Source organism: Protobothrops mucrosquamatus, unplaced genomic scaffold (assembly GCF_001527695.2).
Source record: "Protobothrops mucrosquamatus isolate PMUCROS unplaced genomic scaffold, P.Mucros_1.0 scaffold2435, whole genome shotgun sequence".
Lineage (NCBI taxonomy): Eukaryota > Metazoa > Chordata > Lepidosauria > Squamata > Viperidae > Protobothrops > Protobothrops mucrosquamatus.
In genome coordinates, this window is record NW_015388507.1 from 108,374 (window position 1) to 120,031 (window position 11,658).

Here is an 11,658-nt window from a genome sequence, read left to right on the forward strand (position 1 = left end):
CCCCCCCCTTTCCCCAGTGGCTCCCCCGGGCTTGGGCTCCTTACCACCACGGCACTGCTGGCCCCCGTCGACAGGTAGATGTTCTCCGGGTTGGAGGGGATCCCCCCATCTCGGCGTTGGATGAAGGCAGCCACATCCTGTCGGATGAGCTCGATCCCAGGACTGGCACTGTAGGCCCCTGATGGGGGGAGAAGGCAGGAAGAGAAAATGGGTGGGGGGCGAGGAGGAGGAGGAGGAGGAGGAGGAGGAGGATCTGCAGCTCAGACTGGTCTATTTATTATTTCTTATTCTTAATAATAATAATAATAATAATAATAATAATAATAATAATAATAATAATAATAATAATAATAATAATAATGAAGTTGGAAGGGACCTTGGAGGTCATCAAGTCCAGCCCCCTGCTCAGGTAGGAACCCTATACCATTTCAGACAAATGGCTGTCCAGTCTCTTCTTAAAAACTCTGGGCAGCCTATAAATCTTTTATATAAGTTAACTCTGGGGGGTGGGGGGGCACGCCATGCTCAAGGCCACTGGGCCTGGGGAGCCCCCCCAATAATGCCCCAACGTCATCCTGGCCTAATTGCTGGGATTTCACGTGATGCCTGTGGGGGTCCCTCACCCCTCCTCGCCCTCCCTCACACCCCTTGCAAAGAGGAGGGTCCGAGGCTTGGGGTCCAGTCTAGCCACCCACCCACCCACCCCCAGGTCTCCAGAAGATGCTTAATCCAGAGCAACCCAACCGGGCCGCCCACAGCCGGTGCCTTTGCATGCCCCCCACCGTATAGAGGGGCCAGGGGAAGCCCCCTCCCCATCTGAAAGAGGCATCGTTCTTTGCTCCAGAGCGGGGGTCTCCAATCCTGGCCACTGTAAGACTTGTGGACTTCAACTCCCAGAATTCCCCAGCCAGCGCATGCTGGCTGGGGAATTCTGGGAGTTGAAGTCCACAAGTCTTACAGTGGCCAGGGTTGGAGACCCCCGCCCCAGGTCACCCAGGAGATCATCTGGTCCACCTTGACCAGCCTGCTGAAATCTGGACCTTTCCTCAATTTACCAACAGCTCCTTTAGTGACCGTTCAAAGTTACAACGGCCCTGAGGGGGATTTATGACCGTTTTCCCCACTTAACAACCGTTGCAGCCTCCTCACCCGTCCCACGATCAAAATTCCGACGCTCGGCCACCGACTCACACTTATGACGCGTTACAGCCTCGTGGGGTCATGCGAAATCCCCTTTTTGTGGCCTTCCAATAATGGGGAATCCGGTTTCACTTAACAACCGTGTTCCTCGCTTAACAACATGCAGGGGTTCACTCGACAACCGGGGCCAGAAAGGTGGTAGAACGGGGGAAAACTCACTGAACCCCTGGATGGAAATTTGGGCTCCGTTGTTGGACGTAAAGCAAGGACTTACTTATACCTCCATGGAAAGTTTGTTTGGAAGGACGAAACTGGGGGGTCCGGCTCTTCCTGGGGCTCAGGTGAGGCTCCTGCCCAGGTGGGTCTTCCTAGGACCCCTTTTAAGGGGGGAAGGAAGGAGGGACCCCCCCCAGGGATGTCCAAACACTCACCAATGCTCTGCCCTCCGCACGCGGCCAGGAGTCGCCGGGCTTTCTGTTTTGCGTCTTCAGGAAAATCGGGGGAATTCAGGAGTTCGGGGTACATGCAGAGGGCGCTGACCTGTGGGGGGGGCAATTAGGGTGATGCTGCAGCCTCCCCCCGCCTCGCCATCCCCCCCACTTCCCCCCCCCTCCCAGGTCTCCCACCCGAGGTATTCGTGGGCTCTCTGCACAGGCTCAGAGTCCCTCTGTTCCGGATACCAAGGCTGTCTGGGTCAGTCTGAGGGACCCCCGGCAAACGGGGATAAGCCTGACCAGGGGAGGGTCTCTCCCGTCCCCCCCTGCCCCCTGGACATACCTGGCGCACAAAAGTGATGGGCTTCTGCCCCATAGCTTGCGCGTCCCCAATGTTGGCTGCAATCACTTCCGCGAAGGGCTTCTTGACCCCCTGGCAAAGGAAGGGATGAAGATGGAGGTCACTTTTTATATATATATATATAAAATTTTTATTAATTTTTCAAATTAAACAACAAACAATACCAATATGATGCATTTACTTAAAACACAAGCAAAAAAGATAATCCTACTCAATACGTGTTCGGAGACGCTCGGCAGTCCCCGCCTTGCATTCACCCTCATTCACTTTCCTCTTCCTTCCTCCCCTAAACCCACAACCTCTCCTCTTTCCTCCTTTCCACCTCTCTACATCCCATCTCCCTTCTTAGCCACCTCTTCGAGTGCAGTTTGGGGTACCAGCCGAGCAGTTTGGGGTACCATTTAACCAGTGGAACAACCTGCCTCCAGAAGCGGTGAATGCTCCAACACTGGAAGTTTTTAAGAAGAGACTGGACAGCCATTTGTCTGAAATGGTGTAGGGTTTCCTGCCTGAGCAGGGGGTTGGACTAGATGACCTTCAAGGTCCCTTCCAACTTTACTACTATTATTATTATTATTATTATTATTATTATTATTATTATTATTATTATTATTATTTCCTCTTTTTAATACAATTCCATTATTTACCTATAATATATAAATACATCAATTTTTATAATTTCTATCCCCTAAACCCCTTCTCACCTCCCCCCCTCCTGGAATTCCCAGAACTGAGTACAGGAATAATCACATAATAATCCAAGTCTAACCCAAACAACCCATTCATAATATAAACTTACTGTAACTCTAATATACAATAATCAACTTAACTATAAACTATATATATAAATTATATATCAAAATATTTATAAATAACAATAATTAATCAAAGGCTATATGATCATGGTTCATTTCATATTTTCAAGATGGAGGTCACTTTTATTGCCATTTCCCTGTACTGTCGGTCCTCGGCTTACGACAGTTCATTTAGTGACCGTTTGAAGTTACAACGGGATGGGAAAAAGTGACCTACGGCGGTTTCCCACACGTACGTCCCCAGGGTCACGTCGTCAAAATTCGGACGCCTGGCCACCGACTCGTACTTACGACGGTCTCAGTGGTCTGGGGGGTCACATGATCCCCTTCTGCGACCTCCTGGCAAGCGAAGCCAAGGGGAGAGGCCGGATTCATTTAACGACCGTGTGGCAACTTAACAACTGCCGTGATTCTGTGGCAAGAAAGGGGGTCAAATGGGCCCAAACTCCCTTAACGGCCGTCTTGCTTAGCAACGGAAATTTTGGGCTCAGTTGTGGACTTACGTTGAGGACTACCTGTGCTGGGGAATTCCAGTTTTGCTGGCTGGGGAATTCTGGGAGTTGCAGTCCACAAGTCTTAAAGTTGGCAGTGTTGCCCCCTCCCCAATATCTGAGGGGCTGCCACAAAGAAGAGGACGTCCACTTATTTTCCAAAGTGCCTGAAGGCAGGACAAGAAGCAACAATGGAAACTCATCAAGGAGAGAAGCAACCTGTAACTAAGGAGAAACTTCCTGACAGTGAGGACAATTAACCAGTGGAACAGCTTGCCACCAGAAGTTGTGAATGCTCCAACACTGGAGGTTTTTAAGAAGAGATTGTCTGTAATGGCATAGGATCTCCTGCCTGAGCAGGTTGGACTAGAAGACCTCCAAGGTCCCTTCCAACTCTGTTATTCTTTTTCCTTCCTTCCTTCCTTCTTTCCTTCCTTCCTTCCTTCCTTCCTTCCTCCCTCCCTCCCTCCTTCCCTCCCTTCTCCAACATTGAAAGGTTTTAAGAAGAGACTGGACAGCCATTTTTCTGTAATGGCATAGGACAGGGGTAGGCAACCTGGGCCCTTTTATGACTCGTGGACTTCAACTCCCAGAATTCCTGAGCCAGCATGGGGGAACTATGCCCCCCTTGATGACTGGTGGACTTCAACTCCCAGAATTCCTGAGCCAGCCTGGCTCAGCTTGGAAACCTCTCCCTTTCCCTTCAGCGTGGCTGGCTCAGGAATTCTGGGAGTTGAAGTCCACCAGTCATCAAGGGGGGCATAGTTCCCCCATGCTGGCTCAGGAATTCTGGGAGTTGAAGTCCACGAGTCATAAAAGAGCCGAGGTTGCCTACCCCTGGCCTAGGATCTCCTGCCTGAGCAGGGGGTTGGACTAGAAGACCTCCAAGGTCCCTTCTGAGTCTGTTCTTCTGTTATTCTGACTTCCTTTCCCACCTGGCTCTGACGTGGGGGAGAAACCTAGAGAACCTCAAGGTCAGCTTCACCCAGCCCGCCGTCCTTGGGCGCCTTTGCCTGCCTCCTTATCGCCTCGAAAATGATTGCACGGTATTTGCCTAAAAGTTAAGGCAGTTCCTTGGGCATTGATTTCCCGGGGGGGGGGCGCCAAGACTGCCCTCCCCTCACAGGGACTTGCCAGATCATTCCTCTGCAGGGAGAGGCACCAGGAACAGTATAACAGAGTTGGAAGGGACCTTGGAGGTCTTCTAGTCCAACCCCACACCCGCACCCCCACCGCTCAAGCAGGAGACTCTATCCCAGGAATGTTCAACCTTGGGAACTTTAAGGCTTGTGGAGAATTCCCCAGCACTATACCATCCCAGTCAGATGGCTGTCCGGTCTCTTCTTAAAAACTTCCAGTGTTGGAGCATTCACCGCTTCTGGAGGCAGGTGGTTCCACTGGTTAATTGTTCTCACTGTCGGGAAGTTTCTCCTTAGTTCTAGGTTGCTTCTCTCCTTGATGAGTTTCCACCCGTTGCTTCTCGTCCTGCCTTCAGGCGCTTTGGAGAATAAGTTGACTCTCCCATCTTTATAGGAGCTCCTCAAATATTGGAACACTACTACATAGATACATAACAGAAGTAGATTTAATCAACAATAGCTTCCATCTGGATGATATGTCACACAGTAAGGCAAAGATAAACATTCAGGGTACAATTTGTAAAGTTTATACTTGCATGGCAAAAGGATTGGAGCGCAAAGAATGGGCAAGTCAGACGTGAAATATTTAACAGTATAGCAGAGTTGGAAGGGACCTTGGAGGTCATCGAGTCCAACCCCCTGCTCAGGCCAGAAACCCTATACCATTTCGGACAAATGGCTGTCCAGTCTCTTCTTAAAAACTTCCAGTGTTGGAGCATTCACCGCTTCTGGAGGCAGGCTGTTCCACTGGTTAATTGTTCTCATTGTCAGGAAGTTTCTCCTTAGTTCTAAGTTGCTTCTCTCCTTGATTAGTTTCCATCCATTGCTTCTTGTCCTGCCTTCAGGCGCTTTGGAGAAGAGCTTGACTCCCTCTTCTTTGGGGCAGCCCCTGAGATATTGGAACGCTGCTATCCTGTCCCCCCTCGTCCTTCTCTTCGTTAAACTAGACATCCCCAATTCCAGCAACCGTTCCTTATATGTTTTAGCCTCCAGTCCCCTAATCATCTCTGTTGCTCTTCTCTGCACTCTTCCTAGAGTCTCAGCATCTTTTTTACATCGTGGTGACCAAAACTGGATGCAGGATTCCAAGTGTGGCTTTACCAGTGCAGTATAAAGCGGTACTAACGCTGGACCCATCTAGTGTATGAACACTCCTGGGTGAAGTTGCCCGTATAATAATGGGAATTGTAGTCCCTGAATATCTGGATGGTCAGAGATGCTGGAGCAATCGCCCAGGACCCATCAACCTGGTACCTCGGAGCCTTCAGCTGCTCCGAGGGGTCAGGCCAGGCTCATCCCAGCCAGCCTGACTCAGAGGAAACCAGGCCCCCAACAGCCTCCAAGTCTAGGTCAGCCTAGGAAGTGGAGTCATCCGCAATGAGGTCAAGAGGTCATCAAGAAGAGCCCAGCAGGTCAACTGGGGGCTGAGCAAACAGAAAGGCTTAGGAACAGTGGTTCTCAACCTTTTTAATGCCGCGACCCCCAACCGGTCGTAAGTCGAGGACTAAACCGGTCGTAAGTCGAGGACTACCCAACCGGTCGTAAGTCGAGGACTTTCCCTGCCCAGGAGCGCCGCGCATGCGTGGTTCCGCCCGCTGCGCCGGCCGAGGCGTAGCTGGCAAGCGGCAGAGACGGAGCAGGCCGACCACCAGCTGGCCCAGCCCAAGGGAGGTAAGGCACCCGCCGAAAAAGGGGAAAAAATGGCGGACAGCCTTGCTTGGCGACCCCCGTGAAATGGTCGATCGACCCCAAATGGGGTCGCGACCCATAGGTTGAGAACCGCTGGCTTAGGAAGGATCCTTCCAGATCCACCTGGGGCAGGAGAAGTGATCTACCCTGGAAGTCCCTGAGACCCACCCTGAGTCCCACCTTGAGGGGTTTCTCCTGGACAGGGGTCTTCTCTGGATCCCACCCACCACCGGCGCTGACGCCCAGGAAGAAGACCGCCCTTCTTCCCAGGGGGCCGCTTCAATACCGACATCCCATAATCTGAGAGGGTCTTTATGCAAAGCCCCCTAAACTCACCTCCCTCACCTCTTGCAGCTTGCCCCTCACCAGACCCAGGTCAGCATCCCGGCTTCATTCCAGAAGTTCACCCCCCTTCTCCCCTCTGGGGCTCCCAGCTCCCGTTTCCTTTCGTTTGATCAGGGGGCATTAAGGAGAATAGGGCGTATTTACAGGCAGTCCTCGGCTTACGACCGCAACTGAGCCCCACTTTTTTGTTACTAAGCAAGACAGGTGCTCAGTGCCCTGTTTTATGACCTTTCCTGCCGCAGCTGGTAAGTGAATCACTGCAGTTGTTAAATGAGTAACCCGGTTGTTAAGTGAATCCGACTTTCCCAGGTCGCAAAAGGGGTCACGCGACCCCCCCCCCAGGGGACGCTGCGACCGTCGTAAATATGAGTCGGTTACCAAGCGTCCCAAATTTGATCACGTGACCACAGAGGATGCTGCAACGGTCATTAAGTGGGAAAAACAAACGTAAGTCCCTTTTTTCAGCGCCGTCGTAACGGTCACTAAAACGAACTGTCGTAAGTTGGGGACCGCCTGTATTCCAGGAGAGTCAAGACAAAACCGCCCGCGTTGAAGGAAGCTGCCCACGCTCTCATCTTGGGTAGACAGTGTGATGGGCGGGATATAAATTTAAACCCTAAAGTAAACTAAATTAAAAACTAGACTAAACTAAACACTAAGCTAAAAAGCAAAGCAAAGCAAAGGAAAAACTAATACAGCAAGCCAGCCACTAAGCCAACTTTCGGACTCGCGAACAGACACGTGATCCAGTCAGTTGCCCGGCTTACCTGCTTCAGCTCCTTCTGCAGCTGGTTGGCCCGGGCAACGATGGGCCCCCGCACGGCGTACTCCACCTTCCGGACGTGGGGGTTCATGGACTCCAGGGTCAGGACCCTGTCCTTCGGCACTGCCCGGCTGTCCGCCATCCCCGGCTGCTTCGTCTGCCGCCGCAGCGCCCTGCAATGCAAAGGAGGTTCGGGGCTGAGCAAGGGGACCCCCCAGCAGAGTGGCCCCCTTGCCCAGTCCCCGGCGCTCAGGACCACCCTGGCAAAGCGAAGCCTCAGCATCGGCCCCAATGGCTTCAGCTGCTGCAGGGGAAAGAGATCCGCTGCTCGGGATCCCGGCTGGGGGAGGGAAGCCAGGATCCACCGCACAGGTGGCCCAACTCTCTCCCTTCCCAAGTTGCTGGGAGTTTTGCGAGGGGGGGGGCTGGCTCAAACCCAAGCAAGGGGGGAGCCCAGCTCCGAGACAGCCCCCTCCTCTCCAAGCCTTGGGCTCAAGGCCTCCCTCCCCCCCCCCCCAGCCGAAGGAGGGACCCACCGGGATCCCAGGCCAGCCCAGCAGCTGCTCCCACAGGGGCAGGGAGGGGAGGCCGCTGCTCCTTTTAACCCGGGGCCGGCCGGAGGGAGGAGACTGGCTGGAAGAAAGCCGGGCATTGTGCAGGCGGCTGAAAGGACCTGGCCCTTGCACCGCCAGACCCACAACGACGCGGGAACAAAGCCGAAACTGGCTGTCCCACCGAGGCTCTGCCTGCCAACCGTGGGCAGCGTGCCCAGGTGGCAGAGAGGAGGGAGGGAGGGAGGGAAGGGCTGGCTGGCTGCCTCGCCCTCACTTGCACCCGGAGGAAGGGGCAGGGCAGCCAAGAGGAGGGATGCAAAGGCTCAGCCCGAAGCCAAAAGGCCTGGCCAGGATGCCCCTCCGTCCTGAACGCCCCCCCAAAAGTGCACTTCCTGATGCTCTAACCCCTAGGATCCCTTTCCAGAACAGGTGGCATCTGGGCACTGCCAGTTGCTTGCAGCAGCTCCACCCCATCTTGGCCCAAAGGGTGCATTATATTTATATTTATATTTATATTTATATTTATATTTATATTTATATTTATATTTATATTTATATTTATATTTATATTTATATTTATTTAATTTATATTTATATTTACATCTAGATTATTTAGATTTAGATTTAGATTTAGATTATTTAAATTTAATTTAGATGATTTAGATTTAGATTTAGATTTAGATTTAAATTTAAATTTAAATTTAGATTTAGATTGATTTAGATTTAGATTGATTTAGATTTAGATTTAGATTTAGATTTAGATTTAGATGATTTAGATTTAGATTTAAGATTCAGATTTAGATTGTTTTTTACCTTATTTACTTTATTATTGTATTGTACTGGACAGGTGGTCCTCAACTTACAACCGTTCTTTTAGTGACCGTTCAACGTTACGACGACACTGAAAAAAAGGGACATATGATTATTTCTCACACTTACGACGGTTGCAGCGTCCCCCACGGGTCACCTGATCAAAATCCAGACAGTTGGCAACCGACGCACATTTATGACGGTCGCAGAGTCCCGGGATCGCGAGCAGATGCCCTGCAGAGAAGCTGAACTTCATCTCCCAGAATCCCCCTGGTCTTGCTGGACTTCTGGGAGATGCTATTCAATAAGCAGCAGACCAGGCTGGGGGGGCTACCTTGTGGGATGCACTGGGCATATTTGTTTGTTTTTCTTTGAAAACGTTTCGCTCCTCGACCAAGAAGCTTCTCCATCCAGACGTTCTTCGCATGAAGAACTGAAGAAGCAAAACGATTTCAAAGGGGAAAAAAAACAAGAAAGTCCAGTTGCCTTTTGGAAAAGCCCCTTTGGGACAACCACAACCCAGGTGTGGTGGTGGAGAATCTCCATAGACCAGGGGTAGGCAAGCTTGGCTCTTTTATGACTCGTGGACTTCAACTCCCAGAATTCCTGAGCCAGCATAGCTGGCTCAGGAATTCTGGGAGTTGAAGTCCACGAGTCATAAAAGAGCCAAGCTTGCCTACCCCTGCCATAGATAGAGGGATGCAAAGCTGCATCTAGAAGCCCCCCCCTCCCCAGATCTTGTGGACCACCACTTTGCATCAAACACAGCGTAGGATCGATCAATCAGAATAGAGCTGGAAGGGACCTTGGAGGTCTTCTAGTCCAGCCCCCTGCTCAAGCAGGAGACTCTATACCATTTCAGACAGATGGCTGTCCAGTCTCTTCTTAAAAACCTCCAGTGATGGATCACCCACAACTTCTGGTGGCAAGGAGTTCCACTGGTTAATTGTTCTTATTGTCAGGAAGTTTCTCCTTAATTCCAGGTTGCTTCTCTCCTGGATGAGTTTCCATCTGTTGTTTCTTGTCTTGCCTTCAGGTGCTTTGGGGAAAAAAAAGTTGACCCCCTTCTTCTTTGTGGCAGCCCCTCAAATACTGGAATTCTGCTCTCATGTCCTCCCTGGCCCTTTTCTCCAGACTGGCCATTCCCAAGTCCTGCAACCGTTCTTCGTATGTTTTAGTCTCCAGGCCTTTAATCATCCTAGTTGCTCTTCTCTGCACTTTTTCCAAAGTCTCAACATCTTTTTTGTGATAGGGTGACCAAAATTGGCTGCAGTTTTCCAGGTGTGGCCTCACGAGGATTTTATAAAGCGGTACTAATACTTTGCGTGATCTTGATTCTAAGCCTCTGTTTATACAACACAGGATTGTGTTAGCTTTTTTGGCTGCTGTCGCACACGGCTGGCTCGTGTTTAAGGGGTTGTCCACTAGGACTCCAAGGTCCATCTCACAGTTGCAGTTTTTAAGCCAGGTCTCACCCAATCTGTACTTGCACCTTTGGTTTTTCCTGCCTAAATGTAAAACTTTGCTTTTCTCTACTTTGAAACTCATTTTGTTGGAAAGGGCCCATTGTTCAAGTTGGTCAAGATCTTTTTGGATCCTGAGTTTGTCTTCTGGGTGTTGGCTACACCTGCCAGTTTGGTGTCATCTGCAAATCTGATGAGTTCCCCTTCTATTCCCTCATCTAAGTCATTGATGCTATCGTGTCCCCCCCCCCTCTAGTTCTTCTTTTCTCTAGACTAGCTAAACCCAAATCCTTGCAACCGTTCTTCCTATCTTTTAGTCTCCAGGTCTTGGATCCTCTTAGTTGCTCTTCTCTGCACTTTTTCCAAAGTCTCAGCATCTTTTTCGTAATGTGGGGGCCAAAATGGACGTTCCAGGTGTCCATGGGAAAACCCTAAGACAGTGGTGGCGAACCTATGGCACGGGTGCCAGAGGCGGCACTTGGAGCCCTCTCTGTGGGCACACGCACCGTCTCCCCAGCCCCGCCTCCTCCCACGGCCCCCTCCTCACCAGCAGCCCCCCCGGAGGAGAGTTGCCCACGCGAAGCAGCGCAACCAAGGACATGGTAGCCGGGCAGCGGACATGGAGAGTCGGCCCACGCGAAGCAGCGCAACCAAGGACATGGTAGCCGGGCAGCGGGGACAAGACTCTGCCCTTGCGCCCCGTCGCACGCGGCTGCGGGGCGTGGGCAGAGGGCGTGGCCGCCATGGTGCTGCTGGGCTGCCTGGGTGATCTGTGGCGGGCCCTGGAGGTGGTGGGTGGCCCAGTGGGCAGGGCGGAGCAGGGACGGAGGTAGGGGGTGGTTTTTGGGCACTCGGTCTCTAAAAGATTCGCCATCACTGCCCTAAGAGAAGCCACAGCTTCCCCAACACCTCGCACAGCCCTGTGTGTGTTGTCACACCGCTAGAGGTGAGCCAGACGCCCTTAAAACTGCCCACGTTGGCCAAAAAGGTGGCTTTGCAGGAGCCGGGCGGAACGCCGTGCTGGCAAGTCATCCCCAAGGTAACGGTGACCCTGGGGGAAAGGAGGGCGAGGCGGAGTGGCTCAGGGTGGGTCCCAAGCTGGCCGGGACGATCCGAGGAAATGTGATCCGACGTTTCATCCGGCTGAGGCCCTGAGCAAACAGGCTCGCCTGCAAACCTGAGGAACAGGTTGGGTCCTGAGCGTGGGTGAAGCCGGGTCAGGAGAGGACTCTGGCAAGCCTCAACGCTCAACTCCCTGCAGGCTCCCCAGGAGATCTGGATTCCCCCCCTCCCCACCAGATCTCTCTGAGACAAGAGGGACCCTGGGGAGCCCCCCCCCCGTGGGCTGGTGGTCTCTCTCCAGCACAAAAGGGGAGAGAACAGCCAAAGAGCCCCCCCACACACACAAGAAGCCTCTTGGGGAAGGGCTGAGAAGAATCAGCCCTCTCCGACTTGGAAGCTGCGCAACCTCCGGATCCGGAACCTGGTTCTTCAGCCGGTTCTTCTGCAACGGACAGGCAGATCAGCGTGGAGTAATTTCTCAGATCGAGTGACGGCTCTTATTTTCGATCTGACCACTTCTTCTTTTTGGAAATCTCTTGCCAGATTGAGCAGGGGGTTGGACTAGAACAGGGGTCTCCAGCCTTGGCAACTT

At 52.1% G+C, this 11,658-nt stretch overlaps 1 protein-coding gene across 1 annotated transcript in view; it reads right to left on the reverse strand.

Annotated features, from left to right (window-relative positions):
- LOC107295651 (alanine aminotransferase 2-like) overlaps positions 1-7,319 on the reverse strand; it is a 23,535-nt gene extending 16,216 nt beyond the window's left edge. The window contains exons 1-4 of the mRNA XM_015824972.2: positions 7,182-7,319; positions 1,918-2,007; positions 1,572-1,680; positions 45-178 (exon numbers count right to left, since the gene is read on the reverse strand). Of these exons, the coding sequence (XP_015680458.1) occupies positions 45-178; positions 1,572-1,680; positions 1,918-2,007; positions 7,182-7,319 (471 nt within the window). The remainder of the gene's footprint in view (positions 1-44; positions 179-1,571; positions 1,681-1,917; positions 2,008-7,181) is intronic.
- Positions 7,320-11,658: the final 4,339 nt, after the last annotated feature.